The sequence below is a fragment of the Ursus arctos genome, unplaced genomic scaffold, assembly GCF_023065955.2.
Source record: "Ursus arctos isolate Adak ecotype North America unplaced genomic scaffold, UrsArc2.0 scaffold_36, whole genome shotgun sequence".
Taxonomy (NCBI): domain Eukaryota; kingdom Metazoa; phylum Chordata; class Mammalia; order Carnivora; family Ursidae; genus Ursus; species Ursus arctos.
The window spans coordinates 16,904,524-16,929,863 of NW_026623050.1; the positions used below are offsets into that span (position 1 = coordinate 16,904,524).

Sequence of the window (25,340 nt, forward strand, 5' to 3'; positions counted from 1 at the left end):
ACTTATAACTTTTGCTTTTTATCTTATGTAACAATTAGTAATTCAATTTAATACATGAAAAGCAATATATTAGGTACCACTGAGGATACAAAGATGTCTCAAAGCACTTTGTCTCCAAAAGCTCATATGTAATTTGAAGATAAAATGTCACATAAGTATATAAAAATGACTGTAAACATGTACAAAATTAAGTACTTTGTCTCACTAAATTTCAACAAATATTAAAACAAATTATAACTTTAACAGTTCTGACCTCTGCTTTTAATCTCATTTATACTTTAAATTTGGGGGGGAAAAATGTATAAACAGTGCCCAATCACAGATAGTATCAGACGAAGCCTACTTTATATAAAACTTTTAAGGAGCACATCTTCAGCCTACCAAACCCAGAAAATAATTCTGCTTGCTGAAACAGCAAAACATTCTGGCTATGCATCCATAAAATGTTAATGTAAAAGTATGATGTAAAAACATAATTAGTAATGTAGAGAGATGTTTATAACACATTAAGTATAAAAAGCAAGTTACAAAACATTACTGCATAATATGATCTCAATCTTGTAAAAAAAAGAAAAAATACACATACACACATAACTGGAAGAGTTGGATTATAAATTCCATATTTTTTCTAATCTAATTTTAGAAAAAGCACATATTCTTTGTGTAGTAAGAAGTCACATGAAAAATGAAGAAAATTAGCAATCTAGGTTTGCTTTAATAAATTTCTGGTAATTTTCAAAAATGTGTTTATCTCATTTTATTCCCATAATGGACACAACAGTTTATATTATAAACAATCTAATTTCATAGGAAGCACTTTTATTTCATATATATTACATTTAAAATTGGAAAAATTAGTTCGCCTTCCAAATATTAAACTTTGGAAATTATAAAGCAATTATATAAAAGTTGACTTGTGTCTAATATTTTAGTATCTTTATTCTTAATTAAGAATCAAAATAGTCATTTTTAATTAGAACTCACAAGTATAATTTTTAATTACAACTAGTTTCAGGGTCCTTTATGTGTTTTACTAATCAAAGCTGCTTATTCCTATAGATTTTCATATTTGACACGCAAAATGAAAAAATTAAAATTATACTACTTACCTAGACTACATGTCTGAGATCATTACTATTGTATTTGGCTTCTGAGTGGCATAAAATGAGTAGTCTTACAAGCATAAAACAAATTAGTGAGAATTACTTGCTACTAATTTCATCATTACATGTACCAGGTGCACTATGTGCATCTTAACTTATAAATTCCCACCAAACTCACATATCTTCAAAATTTATTACCATTTTAAATAATATAGTACCTCAAGAGCATGTTGTATTCTGTCTTTGTGTCTTCCAGCCTGAGTAAGGTGACTGGCAACACTAGAAGTGGTCGTCTCACAGATCTGCTCCCCCAAAAGGCAATCTTCTGGTAATACGGTTTCTGCCCAGAGTCGGCAGACGCCATCATGGCATGAAGTTAATAACACATTACAGACAGAACCTCTAATGACAAAGAGAAATAAACAAAAGTTACTATGAATGTCAGTGCCACTGATTAAAGACTATTAATATTTTGTTCTTCACATATAAAAACAGCATCAGTGCACAACTAACAGTATGACCGAGAGTACTTATTTTTCCAGTAACAGTAAGAGATTTGATTTATACCAGCTGTTTCACACTCTCCCCAAACCCCATTTACTACCTGTTCATACTTGCAAGGGCAGGCTCAGTAAAGGGCCCAATCAGTTACCATAAAATAGAACAACCTATCTGTCCCTGACACTTTGATTCATTAAAAAATCATGCCTTGAACAGCTCAGTTAAACGACAGTATATGCTTCCAATGCTTAGAAATTACAGTATATGGAGAAAGAGGTCGATCAAAGAGCTTGAAATCATACACAGTATCACTAAGAACGTGAACACCATAAAAACTAGGAAACGGTCTTGACAAAGGGAACAGAAATTTATGCCCGATTACACACATGGTGCTTGGAAACTAGGCTCTGTGGGAATATTAGTATCTTCTAAACAAACTAAAGAGCAAAAAAAAAAACCTAATCATTGCAAATTACAAAATCACCATAATAAAAATTCATAAATGCAATTAAACTGCATGGCTTATGGCAGTACTTGTGTCATCCTGTATCTTCCTTCTTATAATCTAAAAGATTATAAACAGGTAAACAAATGAGTATCTTCAAAATAAAACTGCAAGGAGAATATAATCTCAAACTATAAGTCAATTTCCGTTAAGTTAAAATAAGGAAAAATGTTACAGCATCAAGCAGCTGATGACTTAACACTCATTATAAAAGAAAAAAATCATTCTCCCTTAAAAAAAAAAAAAAAACGCTTACATGGAATCCGACTCAAAGTATTTTGCAAATGTTTTCAATAGATGCAAATAATTTCAGCAGAATAAACTTCTTATTCAGATTCTAAAAATGAATGAATTTCCCATTTACTGAGCACCTCTATAACGTGTGCTGTATTTCCTATCAGTTGTGAACAGTTCACACATGAAATAACCTCTCAAAAATAAATACAGATTTCTAAGCAAGTTTTTTTACAACTATATATATGATATAGGAATCATTGGTATGAGATGTTCTGTAGTTTGTTTAATCTTCTAAATACTTTTAAGAGATGCTGGACAATGAGGAAAAACTTGTAACAATGAATTCTTTGAGAAGGTTCTGTTGATGGCCCTAAGTTCAAAAAAACCTGATGACTTGATTCACTGTGTATGATAGGCTTTCCCACCACGTGTATCATTGATAGTTTATTACTATGTTTTCTTTTCCTTCAGTGTGTGCTTTCCTGTTACTTGCAAACACTTCCTTCCTGGAATCTTTTACTGCTGCTGCTACTACTAACAATATCAGCTAACACAGCCTAAGCCCGTACTATGTGCAAAGGCCTGCAGGAAATATTTACATGCAGTAGCATACATAGTAAGTCTCACTACAGCTCTCGGACGTAGGTACTATTACCTAAGAAAAGAAAACTGAGGCACAGAGAGCTTAAGAAATTTAGGCAAAAGCTCACAAAGTGAGTAACAACAGCAGGATCTGAATTCAGGCAGTTAACAACCAGAGCGCCTATGCTCTTCACTTCCACCAAGTCAACGCACTAAAAAGACTTTTGCTTTCATTATTTTTACAAATATATAAGTAAACAAACCAACGTTATAGGACACATTTGTCTAACCTGGGCATATACTTGCTAGTTTTACGCCATGAGAAACCTGCCACAGCTCGGGGATGTGCCAAATAAACAAAGGAAAATTGGGTGGACGCCTGTCTCCTTTTCACTTCGTGATGATCCTGAGGTATAATTGAGGATTTCCAGCCAGTCATGGGATACCATACTTTCAAAAGACAATCATCCTGCAAAAATATACAGGTCAATATAAAATTAATCTGAACATACACAATTCAAAATGTGATTTAGAGAACCTTCAAAAATCAAGCTCTCTGAAAAACTAACACGTGGCTTTATATAGCACAAACTCAAGTGTAAAATGTTTATTACACTAAAGAATACTACTCTTGAAAAAGAAATGCTTTCTCCTTATCAATCTCCTCTGCATAATGGTGGTTTTCAAATTCCCTCCTTTAAACATGTAGGGGTCACTGTAGAGAAGACTCTGAAACCAGATGCCTTTGGATAAAATAAGAAATATGCCATGTTATTAGTCACTGTTAACATTCTCTCCTTTTTTGAAGATATCTGTAAGGGTGAAATCAATCCTTTTTAAATATGAACTGCTTCTTAGACTCTATGTCAGGAATCGGCAAACTTTCCCTGTGAAAGGCCAGACAGTATGAACGTTATTAGGCTTTGTGGACCGAGTAGTCTCTGACACAGATTCTCCTTGGTTTTTTTTTTTTCTTACAACCTTTTAAGAACGTAAAAACCATTGTTTTCTGATCCCCACTCTAAATGAAGTGAAGGCACTTAGGTAGTAGTCAGGAATCACCTCTATGTCCACTTAAATAAGTTACTTACAAGTATAACAATAGGCACTGACTTTATCATTTTACTCAGTTCTAAGAATTTTGTTAAAGGCCAAAATAGGGGCACCTGGGTGGCTCAGTCAGTTAAGCATCTGCCTTTGGCTCAGGTCATGATCCCAGGGTCCTGGGATCAAGTCCCCTGCATTGGGCTACCTGCTCAGCAGGGAGCCTGCTTCTCCCTCTGCCTCTGCCCCTATCCCTGCTCATGTTCCCTCTCTCTCTGACAAATAAATAAAATCTTTAAAAAAAAAAAATAAAGGCCAAAATAATTTTATCTTATTTAACAGAAAGCATCTACTTTGTAGTGCTTTATCCTCAAAAGTGAAGAGAGTCTTGAGGGAAATAATAAAATGATACCATTCATGCAAAAATCTCACTCTATGAAACAACGGAACTATATATTCCTGGAAAGTGCATGTAGGATCAAATACTATCATGTAGACTAGATAAACATTTCTGTTTTTTACCATCTTGGTACTTATTTTCAATTTATACTGCATAATGTATGTTTCCACTAAGGTCTCATTTATTTGGATATTTGAATTATACAGCAAGTCTCTTTAAGTGCTTAGTCTGAGACAAACACTTAACAATGTACTAGTTACTTTCCTCCAAGTACCTTCTTCAACTTAGCATCATTTTCACCTAACCAAATTTAGTGCACAACCTACAGTAGTGGTTTCAGGCCACATACCATAAAAACGATAGAGGCATCTCAGAGCCCCCTCAGCATTCATAAAGAAAACGCAGAGTGCCTCCATGGAACAGGTGGCATTCTAGCACCTTTCTCCCATTCCACCAGTAGCCCCTCACTCAACTGGAGCAGTCCCATTTTCATCTGTTACTGCCTAAACTAAAACCACACAAAAGTGAATTAGAAATCGTTAACAGTAAGATAGCTAGAAAATTTCCAAATTAGAAAAAAAGAAGTAATATTGTCTTTATTCACAAAATCCTAAGGAATCTATACAAAAAAAAGACTTACACCTGATAACAAGATCATAAGACTAAAGATCAAAACTCAAACAGCAATTCTCTTTCTACATGTTAGCAATAACTGGAAATGTAATTTCCTTAAATACCTTTTACGTTAGGAAGGTAACAAATTAGGTATAAGACATGTACACTAAAAACTACAAAACACTGCTAAGAGAAAGAAAAGCTAAATAAAAAGAGAACATACCACCTTCAGGGATCTGAAATACAAATGTTACTGATCCAATTCTTCCCAAACAGATCTATAGAGATTTAATGTAAAAACAGCCAAAATCACAGCAAGTTTTTTGGTAGAAATTGACTGCCTTATTCTAAAATTTTTATGACATCAAAGAAACAATACCACAAAAAAAAATATTTTAAAGATTTTATTTATTTATTTATTTGAGAGAGAGAGCATGAGTGAGCGAGAGGAGGAAAAGAGGGAGAGGGACAAGCAGACTCCGTGCTGGGCAGGGAGCCCAATGTGGGGCTCAATCCCACAACTCTGTGAACATAACCTGAACCAAAAATCAACTTGGACACTCAACCGACTGAGCCACCTAGGCACTCCCACCAAAAATATTTTTAAAGAAAAAACAAAGTTAGAGGACTTACCCCACCCAATTTCAAAACTTACTATAAAGTTATGGAAAGTAGGGAAGATGGTGTCCTGAGCGGACCTCCTCTGACAGACATGCCAAAGCAACAACTACATGTACAGCAACTCTAAAAACAACTTGAGAACTTCTGCAGCTAATCATAGAGCAGGTCACAATGAAAAGTGAAGAAAGACAGAGACTTGACTGGAAAGAAATGACTTTGAAGAAATAATAACTGAAAACCTCCCTGACCTGGTGAAGGAAAACAGATATCCAGACCCAGGAAGCAAAGAAAGTCCCAAACAAGATGAACCCAAGGAGGTCCACATCAAGACACATAACAATTAAAATGGAAAAATTAAAGATAAAGAGAGAATCATAAAAGCAGCAAAGAAAAACAGCTGCATACAAGAGAAACCCCATAAGGTTATCAGCTGCTTATTTAGCATAAACTTTGCAGGCCAGAAGGAAGTGGCATGATATATTCAGAGTGGTGAAAGACCCAGATACGACCAAGAATACTCTATCAGGCAAGTTTATTCAGAATTAAAGGAGAGAGAAAAAGTTTCCCAGACAAACAAAAGTTAAAAAAGAGTTCATCACCACTAAACTGGCCTCACAATACTGAGGAAACTTCAAGTGGAAAGAAAAGGCTATAATTAGAAGACAGAAAATTATAGTGGTGCCTGGGTGGCTCAGCCAATTAAGCATCTGACTCCTGGTTTCAGCTCAGGTCATGATCTCAGGGTCGTGAGATTGAGCCCCATGTCAGGTTCCATGCTGGGCGTGGAGCCTGCCTGGGATTCTCTCTCTCCCTCTCCCTCTCCCTCTGCACCCCCTTCACATGATCTCTCTCTCTCAAAGAAAAAACAAAAACTAAAACTAAAACTAAAAACCATAACAAGACAAAAAAGAATATTATATAATAATAAAGGTTTCAGTCCAACAAGAGGATATAACAATTGTAAATATCAATGCACCCAATATAGGAGCACTAAATATATAAGGCAAATATTAACAGACATAAATGGAGGAATCGACAATAATACAATGACAGTAGAGGACTTAAATACCCCACTTGCATTAATGAATAGGTCATCCAGAAAGAAAATCAATAAGGAAACAGTGGCTTTGAACAACACATTGACCAGATGGACTTAACAGATATATACAGAACATTCCACCCAAAAACAGCAAAATACACATTCTTTTCAAGTACACAGGGAACATTCTCTAGGATAGATCATGTTAGGCCACAAAACAAGTTTTTAAATAAATCTGAGAAGACTGAAATCATATCAAGCATCTTTTCTGACCACAACAGTATGAACTAGAAATCAATTACCAAAAAAAAACCCCAAAAAACAAAAAAAACCTGGGGGAGGGGGAACACATGAAGACAAAACAACAGGCTACTAAACAACCAATGGGTCAATGAAAAATCAAAGAGGAAATAAAAAAAATACATGTAGACAAATGAAAATGAAATACAATGGTCCAAAATCTGCTGGATGCCCCAAAAGTAGTTCTAAGAGGGAAGTCTGAGAGATACAAGTGTACCTCAAGAAACAATCAAAATCTCTTAACCTTACAACTAAAGAAACTAGAAAAAGAACAAAGCCCAAAATGAGTAGAAGAAAAGAAATAATAAAGATCAGAGCATAAACAAATGAAACAGAGACTAAAAAAGAATGGAAAACATCAATTGAGGCTAAGAGCTGGTTCTTTGAAAAGATAAACTTATTAAGCCGTTAGCCAGGCTAATCAAGAAAAAAAGACAAAGGACATAAAATCAGAAATGAAAGAGAAATTAATGCCAACAAATTATACAACCTAGAAAAAAATGGATAAATTCCTAGAAACATCAACCTTCTAAGACTGTATCATTAAGAAATGAAAAATCTGAACAGACCAATGACCAGTAATGAAGTTGAACTGGTAATCAAAAAACTCCCAATAAACAAAAGTCCAGTGCCAGATGGCTTCGTGGGTGAATTCTACCAAATACTTAATACTTCTCAAAGTATTCCAAAAAATAGGACAGGGAGAAATCCTTCCAAAATCATTCTATGAGGCCAGTATTACCCTGATACCAAAACCAGACAAAGACACACATACACTCAATCACTCACAAAGGAAATTACAAAAATAAAATAAAGTTATACAACTCTGGGGAAAAAAATTACAGAGCAGTAACCCTGATGAACATAGATGAAAAATCCTCAACAAAATCTTAGCAAACCAATTTAAAAACAAATTAAAAGGATCATTCACCATAATCAAGTAGGATTTATTGTAGGGATACAAGGATGGTTCAATTTATGCAAATTAATCAACGTGATACATTACATTAGCAAAATGAAGGATAAAATTCCTAAGATCATCTCAATAGATGCAGAGAAAGCATTTGACAAATATCCATTCCTGATAAAAATTCTAAACAAAGTGGTATAGAGGGAACATACATTATAAAAGCCATATATGACAAACCCACAGTTAACATCATACTCAATGGTAAAAAGCTAAAAGCTTTCCCCTAAGATCAGAAACAAAACAAAAATGCCCACTCTCACTATTATTAGTCAGCATAGTACTGGAAGTCCTAACTACAAAAAGAAAGAAAAGCCATTTTTTTTTAAGATTTTATTTATTTATTTGACAGATCTATAGAGACAGCCAGTGAGAGAGGGAACACAAGCAGGGGGAGTGGGAGAGGAAGAAGCAGGCTCATAGCGGAGGAGCCTGATGTGGGGCTCGATCCCGTAATGACGGGATCACGCCCTGAGCCGAAGGCAGACGCTTAACCGCTGTGCCACCCAGGCGCCCCAAGAAAAGGCATTTTGAAGTAAATGTCACTATTTGCAGATGATATATTACATATAAAAAACCCTAAAGACTCTACCAAAAAACTATTAGAATAAATGAATTCAGTAAAGCCGGAGAATACAAAACCAATATCCAGGAATCTGTTGCATTTCTATACACTAATAACAAAATAGCAGAAAGAGAAACTGAGAAAATAATCCCATTTACAACTGCATCAAAAAGAATAAAATACCTAGGAATAAATTAACCAAAAAGGTGAAAGACCTGCACACTGAAAACTATAAGACTGTGATGAAAGAAATCGAAGAAGGTACAAACAAATGGAAAGATACACCATGTTCATGGATTGGAAGAATACTGTTAAAATGTCTCCACTACCCAAACCAATCTAAATTCAATGCAATCCTTATCAAAATACCAATGGTGTTTTTCACTGAATTAGAACAAAAAATCCTAAAATTTATATGGAACCACAAAAGACTCTGAATAGCCAAAGCAATCTTGAGAAAGTCTATAAATCTGTCAAGGCTCGCTGAACTTAAAATATACATTTTATTTAAATAAAATATATATTAAAGTGTATATCAAGTGTATTAATAATATATTTATTAATATAGTGTATTAATATAAAATATATTAATATGGTTAATATACTATATTAATATAGTTAATTACATATTAATATATTTTACATAATTATAGAAGATATAATTATCTATATAGAATTAACATATTAATTACATATAGCTAATATATACATAGTTATATACTTAATATAGTTAATATGGCATATTAATATAGTATATTGAGTATATTTATATAAAATATATTAGGTGTATATTAAGATATACACTTAAAATATACATTTTATCTCAATTATATTTTGATAAAGTTAATTGTAAAAAGGAAGCAACAGGACAAGATATATGTACCAGGATGTTCATTTTTAATAGCAATAGAAAAATAAGAACCACTTAATGTTCATTAATAGTTATCTGATTAAGTTAAAATATAGTACATTCATTTAGTGAAAAATTATGTCACCTTTAAAAAGAATACATATACATGTGTATTGACAAAGCAATCTAGATTAAATGAAAAAAAAAATTTAAAGAATATGACCTAATTTGAGTATGTGTGCGTATGTGTGTGGTTTACAAAGACATCAGAAAGTGTGGAAAAATATATTTTGAACAGAAAACAGTGACCTTTTTTATTGAAGGTAAGACTATTTGGCAGAGGATTTTCATTTTCTCTGCATGTTTTTTTATAATAAATACATATCATGCTTAAAAAGAAAAGATATTTCTATTTTAAAGAACGAAAAAGGTTAAGAAGCCAATCCTTAAATAACTAAAACAATGAATCTAGGAACAGAGAAGTGCTTTCAAGAGGAAGAAAGCTTCTGGAAACATTCTGTAGGCTTCTCCTTTCCTCCCTGCCAAAATCACCTTCCTCAAAAATTCTTATCCGAGCCCTAAAAAAAAAACAGTTTTTTACTCAAAAGCATAAGCCTCTATTTAAAAAAAAATGTTTCTGAAGAAAATAGTATTTTATTTTTTAACTTTTTTAAGATTTTATTTATTTTAAAGAGAGAGAGAGAGAATGCAAACAGGGAGAGGAGGAGAGGGGGAGGGAGAAGAAGGGGGAAAGAATCTCAAAGAATCTCAAGCAGACTCCACACAGAGTGCAGAGCCCGATGCAGGGCTTGATCTCAGAACCGTGAGATGCTCTGAGCTGAAACCAAGAGTCACTTAACCAACTGAGCCACCCAGACACCCCAAGAAAATAGTATTTTAAATCATTTTCAAATTTTACAAAATAACCAACTGTTATAGAAAGTGTTCAGATATAAACTTTATAAACAATTCAAATAAATACAGCAAACAAACTGAAGAAAACAATTCTTGAGTTGAAGATGTAATAGGGTATACCTTGTGGGGGGAAAAGTCTCTTTAATAAGTAAGACTTTAAAGCTCAGATAAAAAGTTAAAATACTTAACTTTTTTAACTTTTTAAAAAAACTTAAAATACTAAGCCCAAGAAATTTTAATTTACCACACTCATAAAAAGTAGAGCTTACCAGCAAAAGTGCTCAACGAACTGAAATATTAAAAATCCTGAAGGTAACTGAATTTGAGTCGCACAACACCTGAACTGAAGTCCTGTCATCTGTAGCAGAGGCGGTGGAAAATGCCTTCTAGTGGTAGATCACACAGTTGCCATCTGTTTCATCAAGTCAGACAGACTTGGCTTTATTAACAGAAACAGAACAGACTGTGGCGGGGGGTGGAGGGAATGCCAACATTACAAAGTTATTTTCTGTTCTTTTTTCAAGAAGATCCTAATTAGATGTAGTATCTTCTCAAAAATGTGAGGAAATAAGCTTTTTAAACCCGTGACACATTTTATTAACCTCCAAAGTATCCTTACCAATAAGGCATTCTTATCTTTCCATCTGAATTACAGAACACTTAGCTCTTAGAAGAATTGAAGAATTTAATGCAAGGAAAACATGACTAATACTTGGGGAAAAATAACAGTCAATTGCTAGAGCTACTGTAATAAAAATTCAAAGAAAAGATATTGAGCATTATGGAACACGCAAATAGAACCGCCTTCAAGGAGCTTAAAATCTACATGTCCCATTTAAGAAGATGTGCTTTTAGTCTTATTACTCAGTTGTGTTTGAAGTAAAAAGACATCTTTTGGATTCATCAGAGACGAGAGTTCAAATTCAGTAGATGTTCAAACAATGAATACTAATCACTTTACATGGGTTCGTAATAGTTTTTAATGTACCACATGACCCTGTCAAAAGACCATACATCCTAAAGCAGTCTCAAAGTTCAGCCAGTTGTGACACATAGCTGAGGCAAATATAACACATTGAGTAAGCAAAGAGAGATAATCAGACACATTAAGATTATATGAGGGATTATTCCAAAAAAATAAAAGATGAAGGATAATTCATTCTTATGAAGCCAGCATTACCCTGACATCAAATCCAGATAAAGACACTACAAAAGAAGAAAACTACAGGCCAATATCTCTGATGAACACAGATGTAAAAATCCTCAACAAAAATATTAGCAAACTGAATCCAAGAATACATCTTAAAAGTCATTCACCCCAATTAAGTGGGATTTATCCCAGGGATGCAAAGGTGGTTCAACATTCACAAATCAATCAATGTGATACATCACATTAACAAGAGAAAGGATAAAAACCGTATGATAATCTCAACAGATGCAAAAAAGCACTTGACAAAGTACAATATCCATTCACAATAAAAACCTTCAACAAAGTAGGTCTGGAGGGAACACACCTCAACAAAATGAAGGCTGTATATGAAAAACCCACAGCTAACATCATACTCAATGGTGAAAAACTGAGAGATCTTCCTCTAAGACAGGGAATAAGACAAGGATGTCCACTCACTTTTATTCAACATAATATTGTAAGTCCTAGCCACAGCAATCAGACAAGAAAAACAAATAAAAGGTATCCAAATTGGTAAGAAAGAAGTAAAATTCTCACTATTTGCAGATGACATGAGACTATCTACAGAAAACCCTAAAGAATCTACCAAAAAACTACTAGAACTGATCAATGGATTCAGCAAAATCACAGTATATAAAATTAATATACAGAAATCTGTTGCATTCCCATACACTAATAATGAGGTAGCAGAAAAAGAAAGTAGAAAATAACCCCATTTACAATTGCACCAAAAAGAATAAAATACATATGAATAAACTTAACCAAGGAGGTGAAGTACCTATACCCTGAAAATTATAAAATACTGATAGGGACACCTGGGTGGCTCAGTTTAGCGTCTGCCTTCGGCTCAGGTCGTGATTCCAGGGTCCTGGGATTGAATCCTGCATCGGGCTCCTTGCTCAGTGGGGAGCCTGCTTCTCCCCCTGCTTGTTCTCTCTCTCTGACAAATAAATAAATAAAATCTTTAAAAAAACAAGAACAAAAAACACTGATAAAAAAAATCTGAAGGTGACACAAACAAATGGGAAGATATTTTATGCTCATGGATTAGAAGAATTAATGTTAAAATGTTGATAGTACTCAAAGCAATCAACAGATTTAATGCAATCCCTATCAAAATACATTTTTCACAGAACCAGAACATATAATCCTAACACCTGCATGGAACCACAAAAGGACCCTGAATAAAAAAAGCTATCTTGAAAGAGAAGAAGAAAGCTGGAGGTACTGCAATCCCAGATTTCAAGACAAACTATTAAGGTGTAGTAATCAAAACAGTATGGTACTGGCACAAAAACAGACACATAGATCAATGGAACAAAATGGAGAGTCCAGAAATAAACCCATGCTTACACGGTCAATTAATCTATGGCAAAGGAGGAAAGAATATACAATGGAATAAAAACCATCTCTTCAACAAACAGTGCTAGAAAAACTGGACAGCTACATGCAAAAGAATAAAACTAGACCGCTTTCTTGCACCATACACAAAAATAAACTCAGAATGGATTAAAGACCTAAATGTGAGACCTGAAACCATAAAACTCCTGAAAGAAAACATAGGCAGCAATTTCTTTGACATCCACCATAGAAACACTTTCTATGTATCCTGAGGCAAAGGAAACAAAAGCAAAAATTAAACTATTAGAACTATAACAAAATAAAAAGCTTTTGCACAGTGAAGGAAACCATCAACAAACAAAAAAGGCAACCTACCGAATGATATATGCAAATGACAGATCTGATAAGGGGTTAATATCCAAAACATATAAAGAACTTATACAACTCAACACACAAAAAAACCCAAATAATCCAACTAAAAAATAGGCAGAGGACGTGCCAGATGCATTTTTCCAAAGATGACATACAGATGGCCAATAGACACATGAAAAAATGTTCATCACTAATGATCAGGAAATGCAAATCAAAACCACAAAGAGATATCACTTTACACCTGTCAGAATGGCTAAAATCAAAAACACAAGACATAGCAATTGTTGGTAAAAGAACAGATGAAGGAAATCAACTACAAGAAGAGAAGAAGCTACAAAACAATCCTTTCTATAAATAATTTTAACGGCTCATTTGTCTCATTTAGAGAAGGGTAGGCATCTTGAAATTTGTATTAATGTACTATTCTTAATTCAATTAAATTACATTCATTTTAAAATATATCTTATAAGAATTATATTTCATTTGATCATGTCCAGATACAGATTGTTAAACAGCTAAATTTTACTCTGAGAAAATTCAATGGATTTCAAACTGTTTCAGACTTAAAATTAGTCTGTAACATACGAATGGGTTATGAGGTGCTATTAACTGCTTATATACTACAGAACGGTCACATGATTCATTCACATAAACACTTAGTGAATGCAGGCATGCACTGTATAACTGCAGGGGATATAGTTGGGACCAGGGAAGGAAGAGACAGAGACAACAAAATATATTTCCTAGTTGCACAGAGCTTATACGCTAGAAGAGAAGACAACAGCAAATAAAGATACAAATTATTGTTTTAATACAATCATGATAAACACTACAAATGAAAAAGCATGCTGTCAGAGCATTTCCTTGGGAGGTCTGACCTTGCCTGGAAGGTTTCCTTTAAAAAGTGGTATTTAAACTGAGACCTGAAAGACACATAGAAGATGGCCATTGAAAGAATAGAGAAAGATACTTCCCTAGAGAGCACACAAAGGCTTAAAGCAGTCAAGAGCCTGGCATGATATTCAAGGCTCTAAAAAGCCATCAGTGTGATAGGTGTTAAGGTGGGAACAAGCTGGGGGTACACCATGCCATACCCTACAGCCTTGCCATGGTAAGAACTGTGGTCTTTATCCTAGGAGCAACAGGAGTCATGAAAACTTTATGAAAGTAATACATTTGGGGGACTCTGGCCACTGGGAAAACACAGGATTAGAGGGCAGTTTCAGACGCCTCTAAGGTTCCAGAGGCAAGAAAATGCTAACTTGGCTTAGAGGCAGTGGGGGAACAGAAAAATGGACTTCACCCCTAAAGACCTCAACTTCTTTCTATGATCTCAAAGATGGCTAGAATCCTATGATGCTAAAAGTGTATATAAGTTTATATGTTGATATATGCACATACAGGTAGGCCCATTCTTTCTATGCATATCTAAACTGTCTTCCCCATGTTATAGGTCATTTGACATAATTAACTGTTGCCTCCTTCCTGAATTTTTTTTTCCTTCTGATTTCTCTAGTGTCACATTCTCCTGTTTTCCATCTATCTTACTGGCCACTCCTTCTCAGTGGATTCTCCCCATTTTTTCCTCCACTTCTTAATGTTTGAGGATTCTGGGATTTCATCCTAAACTTCATTCCCTTCTCCAGCATACATTTTCTCCCTAGTTAATTTCACCCAGCCCCATAACTTAAACACCATCTTTTTTTTGCCTAATGAATTCAAACCTGGAATCCCTAACTCTGACCTCTCCAGGGAACTCCTACCTTACTCTATGTGATATCTTAACCAAAATGCATACTTTGATCGAGCCACTACACTCCAGCATCTGCTGTATTTTAACAAGCCCTGCTAATTCCCATCCCAGAGCATTTATATTTGGTGTCCCATTGGCCAAAAATACCCTTTCTTCGGAACTTCATACAGTTGACCCCTTCCAATTATTCAGTTCTCAGTTTAAAGTTACTTCCCCAGAACAGCATTCTTTAAAGATTATCCACTCTAACAGACACCAAGTCACACTACTACATCATCCTGTCTTAATTTTCTGGATAGCATTTATGAATACATGATTCCTTTGTCTTTCCTCACTACAAGTTAAGTTGCATGCACACAGCAATCTTGTCTATCCTCTTCATCACGAGACTCTCAACACGTAGAACAGCTCAGGGCGTGTGGGGTTCAAAAAAATATATGCTAAACACGTGAAGGTCGTTAATTTCAAATAAAATTTTAAATTAGCCTTTCTTCAAAACTGCACTATGAAACGGAGAAAGACAAATTTTATATATATATATATATGCATATATAAAATATACATAAATATGAGAGAGTCTATCATGACGTGAATACAACTATGAAAAGATTCTTGTATGCTTTGCAAATATGAATTACCGGAATTCTGAAGTGCATTTTCTTTGATAAATTTTCTATGATAAAAGGTACATTAGACAATATATATGTCAAAATACATGTTTTAAGGAAGACCTGACTGTATACAATAGTGCCATTAATTTTTTTTTTGAAAGAGGATAATAGGAAAACATGCTTTGAATGCAGCATAGGATGCACAACAATGCCCAAGCTGATGTCAGGGCAACGACTGACTGGGAATATGACACAGCTGCCTTCCAGTATGAACTAGAGTAGCTCTCTGATCACACCGAATTGGTCCTATATTAAATCATCACGGCCTCACCTGTGATAGATTCATTGACTCAAAGGGATGACTAACCTTACTAATCATCCGGGAGAAACAGGAGTAACAAAAAGAACAAATCTGTGAGTATGGCAGGTTTTCTCATAGTCAAGTTTTAGGAGTAGTGGGATGCTAGTTTTTAAAGATCAAAGCTTTTTAAAAGTGACTGCCTAGTTTTCGAGATCAAAGGCAAGAATTCTATTATTTTTTCAATTATTTTGCCTGTGATTTGGTAAGTTTTCCTTTTATTTAACCACGCTTTCCAGACATTACAGAAAATTCCACTTGCATCTCTACGTTCTACCTAGAAATAGTAAATATTAGGGTTTTTTTATTTGTAGGTGATTTAATTGGCTTATCAAGTTTCTCAGTGTTTGTTTTTAAAACCTACTTTAATTTTCTCCTTCTAATTTATTTACCATTATTTATTTTCCCCCATTAGCCTTTGGTTTCTTACAATCTACCCTGCCAAATCATTTAGATAGCCCTGTTATCTGTGGGGGGGGGGGAGAAGAGGAGGAAGGAGAAGCAGAGGGGAGAAAGAAAAAGCAGGGAAAGGGAGAGAGAAAGCCCAAATGGCAAGGAACTGCTGGCAGCCTCTAGGGCCTGAAGGAGGCCTCCAACCAAGAGTCAGGAAAAGGCCAAGCCCTCAGTCACACAGCCTCAAAAAAATAAATTCTGCCAACACCCTGAGTGAGCTTGGAAAAGGATTCTTCCCTAGTCAAGTCTCCGGGTAAGAATTCAGTCCACCTGGTGCCTTTAGAGTCCCAGACCAGAGCACCTATCCAAGCCACACCCAGACACCTAACCCACAGACACTACGACAGTAAATGTGTGGTTTTGAGCTGCTGTCTGTGGTCATTTGTTATGCAATAACAGAAAACTAGTACCGACTCCTAGTGATAAGTGGTAGGAGCAAAAGTAAGACAGGAAAGGGGAATAAAAAGTAGAGTGGGTGGTGGGATACAATTTTTAAAAAGGTGCTTAAGAAGCACCTCACTGAGAAGGTGACACTGAAGACATTAAAGGGAAAAGCCATGCAGGTCTCTGGGGGGATGAGTTTCTGGGGGGAGGGAAAAACAAGTGCAAAAGCTATTTTTAGAAAAAATCACAATGGGTATATGGCTAAAGTCAGGTTTCTAGGAGGAGACTAACAGGAGATAAGGTCAAAGAAGTGATGGGAGATGTAGTAAGCATGGGGCAGGCCTGAAAAACTGCCATAAAACTTGTTTTTTTAATGAATGAAATGGGAAGCCTTTTGACAGTTTTGAACAGAGGAGTGACATTATCTGACGTACACTTTGAAAAGATCACTCTAGCCACTGGTTTGAAAATACACCGTACAGGAGCACAGCACAAGTTGGGAGAACCAATTAAGAATTTAATACAATAATACAAGTAATAAGTGATGGAGGCTTCAAACAGATTATAACAATGCAGATGATACAGAAGTGAGCAGACTGTGGATGTATTTTGAAGGTAGTGCCATCAGGGGAGTAGGGGGCAGGGGGTAGAGATGAGGAGTTCCATTTTAGACATGCTTACTTCAAGGCGTATATTAGTTAGATGTGTGCATGTATATATGTATTCATGTATGTGTGTATGTATAAATACATATGTGTGTGTGTGTGTGTGTATAAACAATAACCCTGGAGTTCAGAGGAGAGGTAAAGGCAAAAGATACAAACCCGAATGCACTTGAAGCCATGAGATGAGATTGTCAGAGAAGTAAGTATGGTCAGAGGAGAAGTCTAAGAAATAAGCCCTGGGGAACTCCAACATTTAAAAGTAGGGGAGTAAAGATTATATTGGCAAACTAATGGGGGGCAGCCAGAGAGTTAAAAAGAAAATCAAGAGTGTCCGGTGTCCTGGAAGTAAACTAAAGAAAGTGCTCAAGGGGAGGAAGTAACCAACTCTGTTAAATCATGCCATTAGGGTAAGTAAGAACTAACCACAGGATTCAGTAACAGGAACTTGCTAATGACACTTTCAGAAGAGCAGTAGTGAGTATACAAAACAGAAAATGAAAAAACTGGGAGATAGCAACTATAAGCAACTCTTTGAAGATGTCATACAGAGGACAAGGAAACGTGACCTGAGAAGAGGTCGAAGGAGGGTTTTTGGTACTGTGGCTGTTTGTTTCAGAATGGGAAGGGGCAAGATTACAGCATGTTTGGCATGCTACGCCGCATTAGTGAGCTTGGGCCGCCATAACAAAACACCGCAGACTGCGTGGCTTAAACAAATGTGCTTTCTCACAGTTCTGAGGCCTGGAGGCTGAGATGAGGCTGCGAGCATGGTCAGATTGGTGAAAGCTCTGTTCCTGGCTTGCAGATGACTGACTACCTTCTTGCCGTGTCTTCGCATCGCAGAAAGAGGGCAAGCTCTCTGGTGTCTCTTCTTATAAAAGTACTCACTATTCCTATCGTGAGGGCCATGCTCACCACACCTCAGCTAACCTTAAGTACCTTCCCAAGGCTCCATATCCAAACACCATCATATTGGGGGTTAGGGCTTCAACATATGAATGGGGGTTGGGAGGCCATGTTCAGTCTGTAACATATGCCAATGTGATGACCCAGTGGAGAAGGGAAAACTCGTGCAGAAGAGAGGAGACAACTGCAATAGTAATGTCTCTGAGGAAGCAAGAGCAAATGGGATCTAGCAAACAAGTGAAAGAAATGGCCTTGTACAAAGCACAGACAGTGGGGCACCCGGGTGGCTCAGTCCACTGGGCGTCCAACTCTTGGTTTCGGTTTAGGTCATGATCTTAGGGTCATGAGATTGAGCCCCATGTCAGGTTCTGGCAAAGAGCCTGCTTAAGATTCTCTCTCTCTTTCTCTGCTCTCCACCCCACACCCTGCTCGTATGCTCTTAAAACAAAACAAAACAAAAAAAACACAGACAGTTCGGCCATGGCAACATCCAGGAAGGCAGTACATATAGGCCCCGATGTCGGGAAGTGAACAGATACAGACAGATGGTAGGAGCTTACCAAATTTCTCTTCCAACCGCATCTATTTTCTCAGGCAAGAACCCACAGTAAACAAATGCTGAAGCAGGCAACTGGACTGTCACAAGGGAATCTGCCAACACCCAATGGCACAGAGCTACAGTTTCAAACCGCTACACGGAGACAATGCATAGAGTCCATGCAAGGTGAGAAGTCCCATCAGAGGCACCAGCATAACCCCAAGAAGACCACGAAGGAATATCCCTAAGTGAAAGGGTGAAATTGAGGGAGGAAAAAAAAAACCTCTGGAAAGGGATATGGTAAGGAAGGCTGTACCTACGCCTAGAGTGAGTGGAGAAGGGAGGCTCCGCTGGGCGTTTACAACCACAAGGCAGGCCCCACGAGACCCAAACTCACACTACCTGCACGGCACAGCAACTCCAAGCTGAGAATTTACTTTGAGTTGGGTTTTTCCCCCCAGGTGCCTGGCAGAAGCTAAAAGAAGGCACTGTCAATCGAGGGCTCAAAGAATCACAAACGCACTTGTAATAAACATTTTCTCAGTGAAATACAAAGTGAGCTGGTATGGTGCCTTGCTACCCAATACACCTGGGCTAAAGCCCCAGATCTCCTTTTGACTAGTTCTAACTTCTCCAGGAAGTTCTCAAGCTGCAGCTTCCTCCTCTATAGATCAAGGAGAGTAGTGCCTGTCCCATAGGCTTTGTGGAGGCATAGGATCTGGCACATATAACACTCAATCATTAGTAGCTGCTGTCATAATAGTCGTAGTAATTATCCTAATTACAAACTACTTGCAAGTTTTACTTAATAATGAAAATAAAAGTTGTCACCACCCACGAAGTACTCCTGCACCATCTACCCTCACCCCCAACATAACTGAACTCAACTCTAACCCATTCTCTGGAAAACTCATGGATCAAAAAAGGAATCACAACAAAAATTGGAAAAATGTATGCTTAGAATAATTATGAAAATAATACACATAAAAACTTAGGGAATTAAAAAAATCTTGTGAGATAAAGTGAAGCTTAGAGGGATATCCTCTACCAGATATCAAAGCAATTTAAAAGCTATAGCAATTAAGACAGGTGGCTGGTACAAGAAAAGGCCAGTGAGAGAAAATAACCCAGAAACAGACAAATATAGACACTGGATTCTATGACAAAAGTGGTAATACAGAGCAATGAAGAAAGAAGAGACTTTTCAATAAACTGTGCTAGGCAAGTAGATATCCATAGAGGAAAAAAAATCAAACTTGACCTCTTTCTCAAACCATATCCAAAGATTATTCTACATGAAATTTAGACATAAATATGGAAGACAAAAAAAAAAAAAACAAACAAACAAACGTCCAGATTTTAGGTCACAGGTTCTTTACCTGAGGTCTCCTAACTCAAGGGACCTATGGAAAGAATTCAAGATATAAAAGATATTTTTGATAAATCCTGTTTCCTCTCATGTCTTAGTAGGTTAGTGTGCCAGTTCTAACTGACAGCATCTACATATCTTTGCCTGAGATTTCCAAGAAGTTGTTTCTGAGTGCTGAGAATTAATGCCCCGCCCTAACTAGCCCCCAACCAACAACCGATGTGTAAGAGGAACATGAGTGAGGAACGCGATGCTGTGAAGAACACTGGCTCCCAGAGTTACCCAGAGTTCCGTGCTTGTGAATCACTTGCATGATTATGTGCCCTTTAGGAAGCACCTTCCCTTCTCTCCCTCAAATCCAGTATATTTCTTGGTGATCATTCCCCCTGTTAATTACTTATACTGGAATTCTTGTCTCAGGACCTGCTTCTTGAGAAACCAAGACAACTAAGACCCACCAGTTACCAAGAACTTGAGTGGTGAAAAACAATTACTTCTCTATTTTCATAATTGCTAACTGAAGGAAATGCTAAATTTCAGTTACGAATATAAGCAACAAACCAAAATAGTATTAGTGGCACCTATGAATTTATCTCTAACAGAAACCACAGATATTTTAGTATTACATGACAGTTGCTATAAATATCTCAAAATGTTTTTGACACTCCTTGCTACTTTGAAATTGTTAGTTATTAGGTAACTACTGAACCGCACATGGCTGCAGTCTTCCTGTCTACGATGTCACCTGTTGAGCAACTGTCTCTGGGCCAACTCATTACTCAGCCACAAAACAGGTGAGTGGTTTACAACTAGAGATTAACTCAAAAAGGGTTAATTCTGGTGTTCTTGGAAAACCTCTTCTTGCCTTGTAGTGTAATATCAAAGTTTTAATTCCATATACAACAATTAAGTACAATTAAAACTTCACCTTGTGATTTTTAAATATAATTTTTTGTTACTGAAGCATTGACCAAGAAGTACATAATGGCAATTATCACAAATTTATTTTTTAATATCTTGAAGCTGTATTTCAAAAACTTTATGGTATAATTTTTGTAAGTTCCAAACCATGCAAAACTAAACATTATACTATTTGGGAATTTATACATGTGAAACTAAAAAAAAAAAAAAAGAAATAAAACAAAATTGAGGATTCTGGTTGTCTGGGTGGGAAGGGAAGGAGAGGATACAAGCAGGAAGATAAGGAACCCATCAGTTTATGTTCTTTGTGCCAAATCAGGTAGTAGGTAAATGTGTATTATTATACTATATATATGTATACATATATATATAAAACTATACTAGTAATATAGTAATATATATTACTATATATATATTAAATATATATTTCAAATATATTCATTTATACTTATGTTATATGTTATCAATATTTTATAACTTAAAAATGAACATTCATAGAATAAGAAAAAATTCTTGAAAATTAAAAATGAGATAGGAAAAAAATTATTTTAAAGTTAAAGCTGGAAAATCACCCAGAATTTAAACAAAAAGATGAAGAACTGAAAAACTGGAAGAGAAGAGAAAAGGTAAATTAGAGGATCGATAAAAAAATTATCCATATCTGAGTAAGGGAAAATTCAGAAAGAGAAAAAAGAGAACATGAAGGGAAGGAAATAGCACAAAAGAAGTAATACAAAATAATCTCCCGAACAAAAGATGAGTTTTCAGATTAAACAAGCCCACCAAACTGCCTGAACACAAAAGTCTTTTTCCCTTAGAGGTATACACTAAAGTATTTATACATGACTGACCCGTACCACGACATCACCTTGAAATTTCAGAACACCAGGGATAAGGGGAAGATTTTTTAAATCTCTACAAGCTGGAGATAGGGGAGTGCGGTCCTAATGGCACTGTACTTCTCAAATAGCAACACTGGTAGCTAGAAGGCAAGAGAACCAGGACATAAAAAATTCTCAGAGAAAATTTTCAACCCAATCCTATGCCCAGCCAAATCAAGCATTAAAAAGAATAACTGTTCAGGCTTTGCAATGCCTTAAAAATTTTTTTGCACATTCACCTTTCTCAGGAACCTACTTAGAGGGTATCTCCATCAGATCAAGGAAAGAAGATGAATGATGCTAAGAAACGGCAAAGAGAATCTCCTGAGGTTGGTAAAAGAAAATTCAAAAATGATAGCTCTGCTATTTTAGGCTTGGAGAGCAACTAAGCCAGAGTGGGGCAAAGAGAGCACACATTTTCAGGACACCTCCTAGGTGGGATTACACCCAGAGGAGATCCAAAGACTGCCAGAGGTTTGCGGATGAATTAGGCACGTAGAAAATGAAGCAAAGAATAAAACAAAGTAACTGGTAACTCCAAAATAATTATTCTGTGAAGAGTATTTTACACAATCTTAATAATGTGAACATTAACCCAAATATTATGAGCTATCTACAGCAGGATGATAGGAGGAAGGAAAGTGAACACGTGTATGTGGTAGAAGTGGAGATGGGGCTGGGGACAGCAGCTGGAGGACTCAAGTCTCAGCTTCCATAGTAGGAAGGCAAGAGAGGATACATAAAACCGAAGGAAAAAAAGTCAAGAGATGGGAGGATAAGCAAGTTATTTAGGAACATGGAAGGAAATACCAAAATATGCAATCTGATGAATAATTCCCTCCAGGACACAGGAATTAAGAACGGGGTGAAAGGGTGCTTCTTTTCATTGTGAATCTACAGTAGTACTATTTAGCTTTTTAAATTACTTACATATACTATTCTTTAAACATAAAAATTAATTTTAAAAATTATAAGTTTTAAAGGAAGGTCAAATAATAATAACAACAACAACAGCCATTTATTTTCTCAAGTGCCTACGACCAATGGGGAACATACCAGATCTTTCACAAATACTATCACTATTCCTCAGACCAGCTTTGCAGAGTAGGATTACCCCAATTTTACAGATGAGAAAACTGAAAATGAGAATGAAAAAGGAACATTTTCAACTGTTTTGTTTATGTTTTATTTGGTCCTTTACCTTTCCAGCAGTAGCAAAATATTCACCATCAGGGGACCATTCCATCAAATGTACAGATACTGAGGTTCTAAAAAAAACAAAGTTAAACAGTCAGCATTTTTAAAATCTGGAACACTGTATATATATAAATGGTCAAAATTTATATATAAATGGTCAAAATAAGATTTTCATAACAAGAGTGTTTTCTAAAATTAAAAATTTCACCTCCCCCAAAATACAAATTAATTAATAAAACTAATCTGAAGCTCACTTTGGGGATCCAAAGAAGAATGCAATCAACATGCATAAACGGTATCTTCACCTATATGTCCAACCAACATCTTCAATATAACATGTTAAAAACTGAGCTTACCATTTTTCCTGGCTAACTGGTCCCCTTCACATAATCCATACTGTCAATGGTACAGCCATTCTCCTACTTAAGAGTGGCTGGTAACTTTCATCACATCTTCCCTGTCCCCATCCATATCTCATCCATTAATGAGTGATTCCCCTGTGTCAACCTTATCTACCCAAGTTCTGAAGTTATAACTATGAAAATATTTTTGCTTTTTTTAAACGATCAACTGATAGACTGAAGGGTAATATTATAATGGGTTTTGGTTAGAAAAAGTCCACTTTCTAAGCTTCTAAATGCAACGGTCCTATCAAAAAATAGAGATCACTCTGAAAGGGAATATATTTTAGGAAGCTTTTTTTTAAATTAATGAGCAGAACAACATAGATACTAACTTGCATTGCCAGATGCACTTCCAATCATTTAAAACTGGAGGGATTTTATTATCGATTTCTTCCTCCTCTTCCAGAATGTCATCTCCTGGAGGAGCCCACAACTGAATAGAATCAGTTGCTGTCAACAATCTGTTATCTGAAATTTAAAGAGAGTTCTCATGAATAAGCAAGGATTATCTGGAGAAAGAAATGCGTATGTGGGCTTGTATTTAGGTCTATAAACTATTCTGTGAAAAATAAGCAATACTTTCAATGAAAAATACGTGGGGCATATCCATTTCAAAGTTCTAAGAATCCACTATCCAAGAGAGAGTAGTTCTCAGGAGAGACTTGAGAACAAAAAAGAAAACCTTACTGGCAAAGAGCTAAAGAGCTATTGTGTATTAGGTAAATCTTTAAAAAAAAAAAAAAAGAAAAGAAAGAAAAAGAAGAGAAATGCAAACGTACAATAACAAAACAAACCCCAAAAGCTCTGATATATAAACACAGAAAGTTCTCAGGATATAAAATTTAACTAAAGATCAAGGCATTTTGGTTTTCTACATGGAATATTAAAATTACCTTCATTAATCATGAATGTAAAAAAGGGCAACAGCTATTATCATTAGAGACTTCTAATCTTTCAAACTTAAAGACAATAATTTCCTAAAACACAAATAATAAAACAAGATAGGGGTTTAGGCCCTATTTCTGATTTTATTTCTTACTAAATACAGTAACAGTAAAGGTCAACACACGTTAACTAAGGAAACAAATCACCACTGTTTCTTGGAATAAGACATTCAAACGCAGGGGGAGAAAAGCACAGAAGTAATAGTAAATTAAGCACTGTACAAAGCAGTGTCTACCAACAAAAAATATATACACTCATCCACTAGCAAAAAGAAAATATACTACGGATCACTTTCTTATTATGAGAGACTATTTCACATCGTAATCATACATTTTAAAACCAATATTTACTCTTCATAATTTCTGAATGTAATCACTAAATACCTTGAGGGTCCCATGCTAAATTGTATGTCACAGAGCTCAAAAAAAACTGCCCAGTTTTAAGCCACTGACACTTGAGTTGCTGAAACATAGAAAAAAGAAAAACATAGGTTGGTTTTTTTTTTTTTTTTTTTATTATATTATGTTAGTCACCATACAGTACATCCCCGGTTTCCGATGTAAAGTTCGATGATTCATCAGTTGTGTATAACACCCAGTGCACCATGCAATACGTGCCCTCCTTACTACGCATCACCAGTCTATCCCATTCCCCCACCCCCCTCCCCTCTGAAGCCCTCAGTTTGTTTCTCATAGTCCATAGTCTCCCATGCTTCACTCCCCCTTCTGATTACCCCCCTTTCTTTACCCTTTCTTCCCCTACCGATCTTCCTAGTTCTTATGTTCCATAGATGAGAGAAATCATATAAT

General features: G+C 35.8%; 1 protein-coding gene across 2 annotated transcripts in view; it reads right to left on the reverse strand.

Moving 5' to 3' along the window:
* The window catches only part of DMXL2 (Dmx like 2), a 141,460-nt gene that overhangs the window by 79,126 nt on the left and 36,994 nt on the right, over positions 1 to 25,340 (reverse strand). For both annotated transcript variants that reach the window (XM_026518476.4, XM_026518475.4), the window contains exons 4-8: positions 24,915 to 24,993; positions 23,919 to 24,054; positions 23,187 to 23,253; positions 3,219 to 3,397; positions 1,322 to 1,505 (exon numbers count right to left, since the gene is read on the reverse strand). In XM_026518476.4, coding sequence (XP_026374261.1) covers positions 1,322 to 1,505; positions 3,219 to 3,397; positions 23,187 to 23,253; positions 23,919 to 24,054; positions 24,915 to 24,993 — 645 coding nt within the window. The remainder of the gene's footprint in view (positions 1 to 1,321; positions 1,506 to 3,218; positions 3,398 to 23,186; positions 23,254 to 23,918; positions 24,055 to 24,914; positions 24,994 to 25,340) is intronic.